Consider the following 14,509-nt stretch of genomic DNA (forward strand, 5'->3'; position numbering starts at 1 on the left):
ATCAAGTCCAAAACACAAATACACTAGTGGGGTATGGAATATCTACAAGATCGCTTAGAACCTCGATAGCTCGATGGCTTAAGGACGCTATCATCCCATATTCATGTGCTTTTTATTTATTATTTTCTTGTGTGGGTTAACTTCAAATCTATCCATAAATTATTCCCTGTCAAATTCATCCCCAAAGGTGTTTTGCCTGTGACAGTTTCTAATCTCATCATCCCAAAAGGAGCCTGGCCCCGTGCAGGTCCATCCATTTTCATCAGCTGCAAGGTTAAACCCGTCAAATCCCCATTTGTTCGCCGATTCGGGACAGTTCCATTTCAATGACAGTCTGGGTCATCGTTTTTTTTTAAAACATTTTAATTCTGGGGAAAAAACAAAAAAACATTCTCACTTGATTAAAAAGACTGATTGATTAAACGGGAGAGATGATTACACCGGGCAAAGCCTTTAATATCACATTTAATGTGATGTGATGCAGGGTATGGCCGATTAGTGTGGAATGAATCGATGATAGATTAATAACGCCTGCGATTCAGCGGACGTCTGGTGCGTGGCGGGTCATCTACTCAAAACTGGCAGATTCTTTCAAATGAGGTCACCGGTGCCAAGGCGCGGACAGCGTCGCGACGCCCCGCTCCTCCTCGCCCACGCTCTGTCAGACTGCTGTGGTTAGATTGCAATGACCCCCTTTTTTCTACAGTCAGCCACTTAATTATAAGTAAAGGGGACAAGTGCGTACACAAACGCAGTACACAGGAAACCGAGCTCACATCTGCACGAACAGCTCTCAAGAAAGCTATTTTTGGTTACAGAGAGAGAGAGAGAGACAGAGAGAGGAAGAGAGAAAGAGAGAGGGAGACAGAGAGAGAGACTATTGTTCCTAAACATCGACGCACATACATTATTTTGTTGATAAAAAAAAGTCAGCGCAAATCTCACGTCTTAAGAAACGATTTTCAGAGACATGGAGCCCCTCGGCGACTTGAGCGATGTCAGCTGAGCGGTTTCCACGGCGATTTCTTTCAGGAAATAAAAGGGTGGGATGGGGGCTCGGACCTGGCTTGCGGCGTGGTGACTGCTGACCGGGCAGTGTGGTCAGAGTGTCAGGATGACGGCCCTCCGCTCCTTCCCTACGCAGGCGACAGCGCGCGGGGCACCCGCGCGTCAGACCTGAGCAACAGGTACTCCGTGTACGCAGGGGGGATGCGCAGAGATGCGCAGTCGACACGCGCGTGCGCACACGAGGGGCACGCGGCCGCGTTTCGGAAAACGCAAAGCAAGAGATGGGACCCGCGCTCGATCAGGCCCGAGAAGGCTGTGACAGAGAGCAGCATTCAGGCGAGCGTGGGGGGAGGGGGGGGGGGGCTAGCAGCCTACCCCTCCAGCCCGGGCCGGGGGAGGAGAGGGAAACTCGGGACAGGGCTCAGAAGCCACGGCAGCCCAACCGGCGCGGACGCTGGGGACCCGGGCCGACGCTAGCCGCAGAAAGGTGATTAACTCCGTATAAGTAGCCTTTTGAAGATTTAAAAAAAATGAAAAAAGGGAAGAGGGGGTGGGGGAGGGGGAGGGGTGCAAAGAGGAAAGAGGTGCCTTTGAAAGAGCGAGAACAGAAGCGCCATACGGCCAATTCATAATTCACTGGTCCCCCGATCCCCGGGAACGCAGAGCAGAGCGCACCCCTGAAAACAACCACATCAAGCAGATTACTGCTAGAAGAATGAGTGTGTGTGTGTGTGTGTGTGTGTGTGTGTGCGTGTGTGTGTGAGTGTGTGTGTGTGTGTGTGTGAGAGTGTGTGTGTGAGCATGTGTGTGTGTGTGTGTGAGCATGTGTGTGTGTGCGTGTGTGTGTGTGTGTGTGTGTGCGTGAATGCCGATAAGTGTGTGTGTGTGTGTGTATGAATATGCGTATGTGTGTGTGAGCATGTGTGTGTGAATGTGTAAAAGTGTGTGTGTGTGTCAGTATGTATGAATGTGTGTATGTGTGTGTGTAGGTGTCTGTGCGTGAGTGTGTGCTGTGTGTGTGTGTGTGTGTGTGTGCGCTCCACATCTGAAAAAAATTCCCCTGACAGAAAAACAAAGGTCCCTCTCATTTGAAAAAAAAACCCCGCTTTTTTTTTACAACTGTGTTTTGAAGTAAATCAGATAACTTCAAAAGCATCACATGAATTCCAGTGGTGAACTGACCGGCAGCAAAATCAGTGGCACATCTTTCAGTTCTGTTGATCACAGGGAGAGGGATCACAGCTCATCTGGAGCAGAGTGATTTGAGGTCATGAAATTTCTGCAGTTTGCTAGGTAACAAGTCCCCCCGTGGTTTTTTCCTCTCTCGCTGCCAGTCTGTGTTGTGTCTCATCCGAATGCACAGTGGGCTCTGTGAATGCACAGTGGGCTCTGTGAATGCGCAGTGGGCTCTGTGAATGTGCAGTGGGCTCTGTGAATGTGCAGTGGGCTCTGTGAATGTGAGGTGGGCTCTGTGAATGCGCAGTGGGCTCTGTGAATGTGCAGTGGGCTCTGTGAATGTGGGCTGGGCTCTGTGAATGTGCAGTGGGCTCTGTGAATGTGGGCTGGGCTCTGTGAATGTACAGTGGGCTCTGTGAATGTGGGCTGGGCTTTGTGAATGTGGGGTGGGCTCTGTGAATGCGCAGTGGGCTCTGTGAATGCGCAGTGGGCTCTGTGAATGTGGGCTGGGCTCTGTGAATGTGAGGTGGGCTCTGTGAATGCGCAGTGGGCTCTGTGAATGCGCAGTGGGCTCTGTGAATGCGCAGTGGGCTCTGTGAATGTGCAATGGGCTCTGTGAATGTGGGGTGGGCTCTCTGAATGCACAGTGGGCTCTGTGAATGTGGGGTGGGCTCTGTGAATGCACAGTGGGCTCTGTGAATGTGGGGTGGGTGTGGGGTGGGCTCTGTGAATGCACAGTGGGATCTGTGAATGTGAGGTGGGGTCACATTCACACAGTACACACACCTACCCACCCACACACACACACACACACACACACACCTACACCCACCCACCCACACACTCTCTAACACACACCCACACACACACTCAAACACACACACACTCACTAACTCACACACACACTCAGACACACATATACAGACAAACTGAAGGAGAAAAAACACCCCAACCAAAGCAGAATATTTTTTTCCAAAAGGTGGCATCGAACATACTTTGAGTTTATTCCCTGCATTTTAAATGGTGTAAGGTTCACATGATTTTAGGCAACCAGGGAGAAACAATGTAGAACAAAGTACAATAGAGTCTTGGCCTTTTAGTACACACACATGTGCCATCAATAAAATGTACACAGCCATAAATTGGCAAAAGGACAAACATCTAGAAAGAACAGTTCCACGGTTAAAATGTCTAAACAAAGTGCAAATATGCCTCATAGCAATTCAAATCCTTTCAATCTGTGTAAATTAATTCGACAGAAAACTCAAAATAGCAAATTAATTACTGCAAAAAAGCTAATTACCGTGAATGTAAAATCCATACAGAATGCAGACCATCTGAAGTTTCAGACGGCACACATTTAACGCGTTAGAACACTTTCACATCGTACATCTTTCCTTACATCAACACTGAGCAAGCTGAGCAGTTTGGCTTCAATATGTGCCGTATTTATTCGGTTTAGCAAGTGTCGTCGCGTTTGCGCTCAACTGAATGAAGACAGTCTTGCTATGGCTTTTGCCATGACAGTCTAGCGGCAATTTTGAAGCCAACGGCTAGCTAGCTAGCTCTCCATGACAGAACACATATCTCAGGGCGAAATGGACTCCTGGCTGGGCTGGGACTAGAATTTGGCGGCCAGGCGGTGTCTACAGTGTGGGGTATTTGCTGCTTGTTTCATCTTTATTACGGGCTGGAAGTGGTGGTTTTCCAGCTGTAGTCGACCCTCATATGTTGCCAGGGAAACTGCACCTCTCTGACCTTTCATTTTGAATGCAAAACGTCTAACAAACATAAGTGTTTGAATTGTTTCACAAGTTTAATGAATCCACGACTAGACGCTTGGTTATATGATTTTAATGGAGTCAGAGGGAGGTTCTTCATCTCCGCATCATGCATTATAATAATGAATATTATATATAAATATATAAATACGTATTTAGATAAATATCAATACCTGGCGCAACTGCATTGCAAAAAAAAGTGTTGTATCACTATGCTGTATCAATGTTTTTGCCCACCTAACACATACACACACACACACACACACGCACACACACATACACACACTCACTCACACACATGCACACACACGCACGTACACACGCACACACACACACACACTCACTCACACGCACACACACGCACATACACACGCACTCACACACACACACACACACACAGACATACACACGCACACACACAAACACACACAAAGAAGGAAAGAGCAAAGATCAAATACAGACAGGAGGAAGGGATGGTGTGATTTTACAGGTAATGTACGAGCAGCTGCATTGCCTGCCGGCGAAGGAGCACACAGCCACAGACAGCCTGTCTCCCGTTCGCAGTAATCTAACACCCTCATTAAGAGCGGACCCAGCAGGCAGCACCGCCCCCACAGTGACCCCCCCACGGAGGGGCAGGGCCAGGGCCAGGATCAGGGCAGAGGGGGGGGGGGGGGGACGTGTCCACGGAAACGCCCGGGCCACAGGTACCTGGCAAATGAATACAAACCGGACAGCGATTCGCCCGTCCGAAGAGCAACAGCACTCCTGTGATAATCCTGCAGCCGCGGCCAGGTTCAGCAGCGCGACACAGCAACCGACAACTTGAGTTCAATCACCCAGGAAAAGCCACACTGATGCCGGCTGTGTCATTTATTTAGATTTGTGTGTGTGTGTGTGTGTGCGTCTGCGTGTGTGTGTGTGTGTGTGTGTGTGTGTGCGTCTGCGTGTGCGTGTGTGTGTGCGTGTGCATGTGTGTGTGTGTGTGTGTGCGTCTGCGTGTGTGTGTGTGTGCGTGTATGTGTGTGTGTGTGTGCGTGTGTGTGTGTGTGCGTCTGCGTGTGTGCGTGTGTGTGTGCGTGTGTGTGCGTCTGCGTGTGTGTGTGTGTGTGTGTGTGTGAGAGTGCATGTGTATGTGCGTGTGTGTGCGTCTGCGTGTGTGTGTGTGTGTGTGCATCTGCATGTGTGTGTGTGTGTGTGCGTGTGTGTGTGTGTGTGCGTCTGCGTGTGTGTGAGTGTGTGTGCATCTGCGTGTGTGTGTGTGTGTGTGCGTGTGTGTGTGTGTGTGCGTCTGTGTGTGTGTGTGTGTGTGTGTGTGTGTGTGTGTGTGTGTGTGTGCGTCTGCGTTTGTGTGTGTGTGTGTGCATCTGCATGTGTGTGTGTGTGTGTGTGTGTGTGTGTGTGTGTGTGTGTGTGCGTCTGCGTGTGTGTGTGTGTGTAGTATGTGTGTGTGTATATGTCTGTGTGTGTGTGTGTGTGTGTGTGCGTCTGCGTGTGTGTGTGTGTGTGTGTTCCAGCTCTGGGCCCCTCCAGGCATTTCGATGCAGCGATCGTCTCCGTCCAATCCTGTAAAATCAATTCAAATTGACAACGCCTCTCCTGAAAGCCTTTTTGGAGGCCCCGTCTGCGCTGGCCCTTAATGAAACGCTTTCAAGACACCGAAGATAAAAAAAAAGGGAGGGAGGAACTCAACACTGAACGGCCCCGGCTGCATTCACAATGAGGGAAGCCTCGCTGGAGGCTGAGCGGCGAGCACGTCAGGGACACGGAAGCGTGGCGGGTTTTCACACACAGAAGCACGGCGGGTTTTCACACACGGAAGCACGGCGGGTTTTCACACACGGAAGCGTGGCGGGTTTTCACACAGGGAAGCACGGCGGGTTTTCACACAGGGAAGCGCGGGGGGGAATTTCACACACGGCAGAAGCACGGGACGCACGGGGGCGAGGAACACCAACATCACCATGGACACGTGTTCAGTACTGTCACCACAGCAGAGCAAAGCAGGAGAGACTGATGGATCCCATTTGGAGCAGTCCCCCCCCCCCCGCCCCCCCCCCAACCCACACCCCCAAGTTTGGAGGACCAGGTACTCACATGATGGAAAACCCAAATTTTAACCCGGTCCCATTTTTTGGTAGATGGGTTCAGATCTGACAGTGATTGAAGCTTGAACGCATTGTATATGAATGTCCAGGTCCACTGTTACAAATCACACCCCCCCCCCCTCAGGCTGATGTTATTAAGCTGCTGACCTTTACCGCAGACCATCGCTACACCGAACAATCGGATGAGGTCACAAAGACAAATAACCGTTAGCATTCAGAGCATTAAGAAGCACACTTTAACGCACCAAAAAGCACATATTCATTTACTCGAAAGGACCAGCTGTGTAGTTTATTCCTTTCACACTTTTGAAAAAGTAAAGAAACATACGAACCAAGATGCCGGTGTTCACTGACTGTGAAACGTTGGCAGACATCATAAACAATGCAGGTAGTAAGATTGTGCAGGACAGGAAAATAAGACTCAGTGCACTGTACCTTGATCTAGTGCAAACATTCATCATACGCTGGCATACACTGATTTACAAAATTGTACTTTTAACTGTTGATATCAGAACTGTTGAAGATCAATTTCTGCAAAGTCACACTGATGAAGTGATAAGGAGGGGGGGTGAAATTATGACTGGCCAAAACCCAGGAAACCCTCACTCGAGTTGCACTGCAGTGGGCATCAATCTTCCCCACCCTGCAAACACACAGGCAGGAAATGGGAGGAGTCTGAGGGATGGAGGGCGCTCGGTGGAGGATGGGGTGCGCGATGGAAGAAAACAAAAAAAACAAAAGAAAAGTTCACAAATGTTTTTTTTTAATCCCCAAAAGTGCTAGAAGATTTACCTCTGGGTTCCCCGCAGTGGAAATGGGTTTTTAGGAGGGTTCTGGGTCATACCTCGCATTCTCTGGAGCCGGAGATGGTGTACGTGCAGGGTCCGCTGCCATTGACCAGCATGTCCATGGTCTCAGAGTTAGTGGGTTTGTAGTCCACATAGTACTCCTGCAGGGGGGAGCTGAGCGTGCGCTCGGCCTCCCGCGGCTTCCTGCGGCGCGTCCGCGCGGCCGCGCCCTCCTGCAGCTGCCGCATGCTGCTGGGGTAGCGCTTCCACGACACGTAGATCACCAGCAGGATCATGGCCACCGACAGGAAGAGCGCCACGCTGCCCGCCACGATCTTGTGGAAGGAGACGTGCTCGAACTCCGGCTCGGGGGCGGCGGGGGTGGCGGCGGCCGAGGGGGGGGCGGCGGCGCCGGCGGGGGGGCCGGCCCGGGACGGCGTGGGGGGCGCGGGCTGCCGGGGCGTTTCCGGCGGGGTCGCCGGGGCGACGGCGGAGGGGCGGGGCGTGGCCCGGCACACGCCGCTGGCCTCCACGGCGTCCGTCACCTTCTCCCCCTGCGCCGCCTTGGGCGCCGCGCAGATCATGGTGGTCTCCTTGTTCCCCTTGAAGTTCCTCAGCCAGGCCACCAGGGGGCAGACCGCCGGGCCACAGTCCCACACGTTGCCCGCCAGGCTGATGGTGGTGAGGGAGATCCAGGCGGCCACGGCCTCCTGGGACACGTTGCTGAGCTTGTTGGAGTCCAGGTTGAGGGTCTGCAGGTTGGGCAGGCTCTGGTAGACGCTGGCCTCCACCGCCTGCAGGTCGTTGCCGGACAGGTCCAGCTTCTGCAGGGAGGTCCAGATCCAGGTGAGGCCCTGGCTCATGGAGCGGATGCGGTTCCACTGCAGGTAGAGCGCCCGCAGGTTGAGCAGCCGCGGGAAGTGGGAGAAGTTGATCTTGGAGAACTGGTTGTGCTCCAGGTGCAGCTCGGTCAGACGCAGCAGGCCCTGGAAGGCGTTGCGGGTGATGCTCCTCAGGCGGTTGTAGCCCAGGTCCAGGAACTCCAGGTTGCGGCAGTCCTGGAAGAGGCGCACGGGCACGCTCTTCAGCGAGTTGGAGCGCAGGTGCAGGCTGAGCAGCTTGCGCAGGCCCTGGAACTGGCCCGGCTGCAGCGCCTGCAGCTTGTTGTAGGACAGGTCCAGGTTGCGCAGGTTGGGCACGGGGTGGAAGGTGGTGTTGTGGAGCTGCGTGATCCGGTTGGAGCTGAGGATGAGCTCCTTGAGCCGGCGGATGCCGCGGAAGGCCTGGGCGTCCACGCCGCTGATGTAGTTGTGGTCCAGGTAGAGCCAGATCAGCTGGTTGAGGCCCACGAACTGGCCCGCGCGCAGCCCCGCCAGGCTGTTGTAGCGCAGCGACAGGCCCTGGCAGCCGCCGGACAGGTGCTTGGGCACGTCGCGGAAGGCGCTGGACTCGCAGTACACGATCTTCCCGTCGCAGCGGCAGCTCCGGGGGCACGGCTTCTCGCCCCGGCACCACCCCGCCAGGAGGAGGGCCTGCACCAGCAGGGGCACCAGCAGCTTTCTGCCCTGGAGGAGGGAGCCTGCAACCAACAGGAAGGGGGAGGGGAGGGGAGGGGAGGGGGGAAGGGGAGGGAGGATAAGTTAGATCCCACGAGCTAAAACGCTAACACCTCGCATTTACCCATCGGACCTCGAGGCGTCAAAGTGCCCCGGAACCATTCCCCCAAATATTTCGGTGGCAGAATGAGAGCAGGCGCGCGGAGAGCAGTGGTTTAGCCTCCTCAGAACACCGCCCGGAGACTCCGGGGGGGGGGGGAAGAGGGGAGGGACGATACGTCTTTTTTTAGCTGATGAGTCTTTTTTTACCCCCCCTTTCGCTCGTTCTCCCGAAAGCCTCAGGATGGGCGCGGTAGATTAGCGGAGGCTAGCGGGCTCCACGGTACACATGATTGATTTCACAGACAGATGAAACTGTATAACGGAATACTGAATTCACAAATTAGCAAAAACTCTGTGCTACAGCACATCTGATAATCCAAGAAGACAATGTGCATTTCTATCTGTGTCTATCAAATATAGCCTACACAGTATTACATACATTTAATTTTTTTAAACTCAGATCCACATTGGCATATTGAAGTAGCGCATTATCAGATGTGCTATACCATTGTTTCAGAAAATTCAATATTTGGGTGTCAATTCAATTTATTTTGCATAGCATTTTTTTTTTTACAGAGAACAGTCACAAAGACACTTTTTAGAGAACCAGAAGCAACACGGTGCAGAAACCAGGCCTGGAACCAGGTGTGCATTTGTACCTGTGTCTACTGAATACATCGTACAGTACGCACATCACATTTTCAGATCCACGCACCACAGGAAAAACACATTGCATTCACAGTGCATTACAGGTCCTCAAAGCTGAAAACACCAATAATACTATTATTATTGTTGCTATTGTTGCTCCAGAATGATGACCACAAACTCACTGAGATGGGGGGACGGGGGGGGGGGGGGGGGGGGGGGGGGGGCATTTCATGGGTTTGAACACTAATGGATTGCCTTTATCAGGGTCTCCACACTTACCTAAGCCACAAATTCAAGGATTTAGCCCTTTCAAGGTCTCGTTCCCCCAAATTCAAGGACCCATAAAAAATGCAGAGTGGGCTAAATCATAGATGTCTACCACAATCGATGCCTTAATATGATCTGTACCAAATGGCAACGACCTCAATATCCCTGAAAATTAAATGCTGTACCAGGATTAGCTCGTTCAAACCTCAATAAAAGCCTAGGCCATTTTGAGTAGAATGCACTTACTGAATAAATTTCAATTAATATACACTACATAAAACACGGAGATGAGCCTATTCTTCCTGAGGACCCTCAAAAAAATTAAAGCACTAAAAAGTACGCCCGTCAAAATTTTGTTTTATGGAAAAACTTTCAGGTTTCATTTTATATAAGTCCGAGAATTTTCAAGGATTTTCAAGGGGCGCGAAAGCCTTATTTATATCGGCCATTTTGACGTCTTAAATCACTCCAAGGACAAAATGAAAACAGCAGCCAAGGCATTCGGGCTATGACTGCGCGGGCACACTGACCACACATCAGCAGGGGCGGACAGGGACCCGCTCCTCAGCCCGAAAACGCCCTACGCTGCAGGAAGCGCAATCGGACTTTAACGAGCGCCGCGAGTCCTGACCTCGGTGTTATTTCACACATCCCACCCCCCCCCCCCCCCACCCCCTTCTCAACGGACTAGAAAGAATTAAAGTCTAATAAAATATGATAATAATAACGGAAGGAGATCTTGGAAATGCGCTCGTGTTTCTGCTCATCCGAGCGTTCGCGTGCTGGCGCAGGCAGTCAGCTGGTGAGGTCAAGGCCGAACATCCGGTTCACCGAGCGCCTGGCCCCGTCCTGCTGTTGCCCCGCGCCTTAATCGCCGAGCCTCCCAGCACCAAACCAAGTTTTGTGATCGTATAAATAAACGCCTAAACAAAAAAAAAACAAGCAAATAAACAGATAAAAAAAAGTGGGGGGGAAGCAGAATGGAATTGGTAATTTCTTGGTCCGCAGGACTCCAGGCAACACAAGGCCCCAGTGAAACAGGAAGTGACACGAGAATCCGTTTCTACGGCATCCAAAAACCCCACTAGTCTAATTTCCCACACAACCCCCTGCTCAGGTGCACGGAAATTCAGAATGCATTTGACCTCAAGGACACGAGAGGCTTTGATGTTTGAGGCATAACAGTCATCGCAAGTCGGATTTCAAATCAAAATTCAGATGATGGTGTTTGCACACAAAATCCCCCCCTTGCTTTACCAGTTTCAGCCTCTCCCTCCCCATTCAGACACGAGCAGGCACTAAAGGATTTTGAGCTTCCACAAAGTTAATAAAAAAAGAAAACTTCACAAAACTCTGAGGAAATAAACAAGGAACTTCTGTAAGCTATAAGGAAATTACAAAAACAATGAGAGTGAAATAAAAAACATAACAAGAAAAGATAAAAATTTCAATGTTTGACTTATATGACAGCAACAAGGAACGCAGGAAGAATGTCAGATTCTGCATGTCTTCGCACATTACACTTAATGCCACTTATTAGACCACTTGTACAAACATTTTATTTGTTTCAGGAAAAAAGTATTTTGCCTAACAGCCATAGCAACCGTCACCGCTAAACCAAAATTCTCCACGTTTGCCGTGAACGTATTTAAATTAGGAGACGCTTAATGTCAGTGAAAACGTTTTAAAGTCAAAGAACTGTGACAGACCATGTAATTTTGGTCAACTGCCATTTTGTCATGTCATGCTAATACATTTAAAGAGTGTTGTCGAGCGGTGGAGAGTTGCTCACGGGAAGGTAATACGCTGTGGGCAGTGTGATAGTTTGCGGTAGTGACAGGGCTTGCTTCAGATAAACAATAAGCGTGAATTTCCCTGACAAACAGCACCTTGCCAGGCCATTGCGTGACCCATTGCTTTTACGACGCATCCATTTGCTTTTAAGGTGTGAATTCTACAACAAAATAAATTCTAAACTAAAGGCTGTTTTTGCCTTTCTCCTCTCACTATGGGCTTTTCCCAGGAAGGGCAGATCTGTCTCAATCAGCGCTACTCAATCCCAGCAACAAAGATAAAAGAGCCTATATTTGATCTTGGTGGTTAGGATGGGTGAGGGGTGGGGGGCTGCAGAGAGAAATGTGTGTGAAATTGTGTGCAACACTGAACACTGAGAGAGAGTACGAGTGAATGACAGTGAGAGGGACAGTATATGCGTGTAGTGTGTGTGTGTAGGTGAGAGAGTGTGTATGTAGTGCGTGTGTAAGTGAGGGTGTCTGTATGTAGAGTATGTATAAGTGTGAGGGTGTATGTACGGGGTGTGTGTGTAAGTGGGCAGCAGTGTAGTATAATGGGTAAGGAGTTGGTCTTGTAACCTAAAGGTCACAGGTCTGATTCCCGTGTATGACACTGCCGTTGTACCCTTGAGTGAGGTACTTAACCTGCATTGCTTCAGTATATATCCAGCTGTATAAATGGATGCAATGAAAATGTTGTGTAAAAAGTTGTGTAAGTTGCTCTGGATAAGAGCGTCTGCTAAATGCCAGTGTAATGTTAGTGAGAGAGTGTGTATGTGGAGTGTGTGTAAGTGAGAGTGTGTATGTGGAGTGTGTGTAAGTGAGAGTATGTATGTGGAGTGTGTGAGAGAGAGTATGTATGCAGAGTGTGTGTAAGTGAGAGTGTGTATGTAGAGTGTGTGTAAGTGAGAGTGTGTATGTAGAGTGTGTGTGTGAGAGAGTGTGTGTAAGTGAGAGAGTGTGTATGTAGAGTGTGTGTGAGAGTGTGTATGTAGTGTGTGTGTGAGAGAGTGTGTGTAAGTGAGAGTATGTATGTAGAGTGTAAGTGAGAGAGTGTGAGTGAGAGTGTGTATGTAGAGTGTGTGTACGTGAGAGTGTGTATGTGGAGTGTGTGTATGTGAGAGAGTGTGTATGTAGTGCGTGTGTAAGTGAGATTGTGTATGTGGAGTGTGTGAGTGAGTGAGAGAGTATGTAAGGGGTGAGTAAATGAGAATGAAAGTGAGTGTGTGTCAGAGTGTGTGTAGAGTGTGTGAGTGAGTGAGAGAGCATGTATGGGGTGAGTAAATGAGAGTGAAAGGTAGTGTGTGCCAGACTGTGAGAGAGTGTATGTGCAGTGTGTGAGAGTGAGAGGGAGTGTGTGCCAGACTGTGAGAGAGTCTTTGTAAGTGAGAGAGTGCGTATGTAGAGTGTATGTAGAGAGAGTGTATGTACAGTGTGTGAGAGTGAGAGGGAGTGTGTGCCAGACTGTGAGAGAGTCTTTGTAAGTGAGAGAGTGCGTATGTAGAGTGTATGTAGAGAGAGTGTATGTACAGTGTGTGAGAGTGAGAGGGAGTGTGTGCCAGACTGTGAGATCGTCTTTGTAAGTGAGAGAGTGCGTATGTAGAGTGTATGTAGAGAGTGTGTATGTACAGTGTGTGAGAGTGAGAGGGAGTGTGTGCCAGACTGTGAGAGAGTGTGTGAATCTGCATTCAGTCCCTTTGTGATGTGAGAGTCGCTCACTGCTCCTCGGGTTTTGGCAGGCCAGCACAGGCTGAGCTAAGCTCAGGCCCTCTCCTAGGAGAATGGGAAATTACTCTGGGTCCTGCAGGGCTTATTCCTGGAAATCAGGTTTTATTTCCATCGTTTTGGGGATGTGAGCCTCTCTTAACTTCCTGGCGATTCTCGAGCTTTGCTGAGGTGTACCTCTGTCTTCAGTTCTAGCAGAGTGTAGTGTGAGAACATGCTATTTTTATTGGCAGCCATGTTCTTCTGTGTTAGCCCCTCTCTGCTGCCAGCCTGCACACACGCGATCACAAGCCCATACTTTGCACACGTTCATCTTTGATCAAAATCTCTCAGTTCTGAACACATTGACTTTCACTTTCTATTCGTTACTCTTTTTTATGTTTTTCTTTGATCTTTTCCAGGTTGGTACTTAACTTTCTGCCAGTCAAAGTACAAGGAGAGCAGGATTCTAACCCTGGCTGCGTATTCCGTGGGATAGCTTTGTCAGGCCTTCCTCGCTGACCAAGCGTAGCCGAACAGGCTTGCACAGCATATGTTAGCTAACATGCTATTTCGTCTGGTGCCAACCATATGCCTGTTCCATATGCGTGTGTTCAATTCCCCCTCCTTGTTCCATGTTTATCTTTTAGTGTTTACAGATGGTTAGAGCTATGGGGTGTTGAGGACAATTTGGGGTACATTAACTGTCTGCTCGAAAAATGCTTTTTTAATTTACTGAGGTTTTTATTTTTTTTCCCCCTTAACATCACAATGACAAAGCTGACAGGAACCAAGCTGTTTTGCTGGCCAAAATCCCAGATATTTTTTCCCCCTCTTTTTTATAAGCAGTTTTTAATGAGGTAATGCCAACATATCTCTTCAAAAGCTGAGCACCTCTGATGTATCCAACGTCAAAATGTGGAAACTTCATCTTCCATATCTTTCACTCTGCAGACACTTTGGTCTAAATGACAGAGGCGACCGCGTCCAATGGACATCCTGTCGTGTGGTACACAGATTTCCTCTCCGGTGTAATGACCGCACAACATGATGGATGGCACCACGCTTGGTTTCACCGCACGGTTCCTTTGAAACCTTGAAGAGATAAGACGGAAAAGCCCACAACAGGAGCCACGTTCGCATGCAGAATATTTAATCATTCCGAATACATTCATTCCGACTGAAGATTCCGATTGAGCCAATTACATGCACGCTGAACAAAGTAATCTGATTAGGGTGTGTGTTTGCATGTACCAGTCACGTAAACAGAATAAATCTTCTGACATGCGCAGAACTCCAAGCTCTAGCAGTAACTTTTCTGACATACGCTAAATGTTTTTTGACTCCCATTGGGGAGTTTTTTCTTTCTGCCGTTTGAGGGTTTTCTCCCCACTGGGAGTTTTTTTTTTTACCTCATCTGCTTGCTATTTAGGGGTTCAGGCCTGATGTTTGCTCCGTTTTCTCTTTTTGCTTTGTCTCTTGTCTTGCTACTTGCAACTGCAAAGCGTTTTTGTGACAGTTCTCGGTAAAAAGCGCTATACGAAAAAAATCTGAATCGAAATGATCTTGTGTTTGAAT

At 49.5% G+C, this 14,509-nt stretch overlaps 1 protein-coding gene across 2 annotated transcripts in view; it reads right to left on the reverse strand.

Moving 5' to 3' along the window:
• The window catches only part of LOC118212143 (leucine-rich repeat transmembrane neuronal protein 4-like), a 122,568-nt gene that overhangs the window by 88,169 nt on the left and 19,890 nt on the right, over positions 1-14,509 (reverse strand). The window contains exon 2 of one of the 2 annotated variants that reach the window (XM_035389773.1): positions 6,918-8,440. In XM_035389773.1, coding sequence (XP_035245664.1) covers positions 6,918-8,440 — 1,523 coding nt within the window. Of the gene's footprint in view, positions 1-6,865; positions 8,441-14,509 lie in introns of both variants that reach the window. The other variant, XM_035389774.1, reaches the window with a different exon arrangement.

Source organism: Anguilla anguilla, chromosome 14, assembly GCF_013347855.1.
Source record: "Anguilla anguilla isolate fAngAng1 chromosome 14, fAngAng1.pri, whole genome shotgun sequence".
In the NCBI taxonomy this organism is placed as follows: domain Eukaryota; kingdom Metazoa; phylum Chordata; class Actinopteri; order Anguilliformes; family Anguillidae; genus Anguilla; species Anguilla anguilla.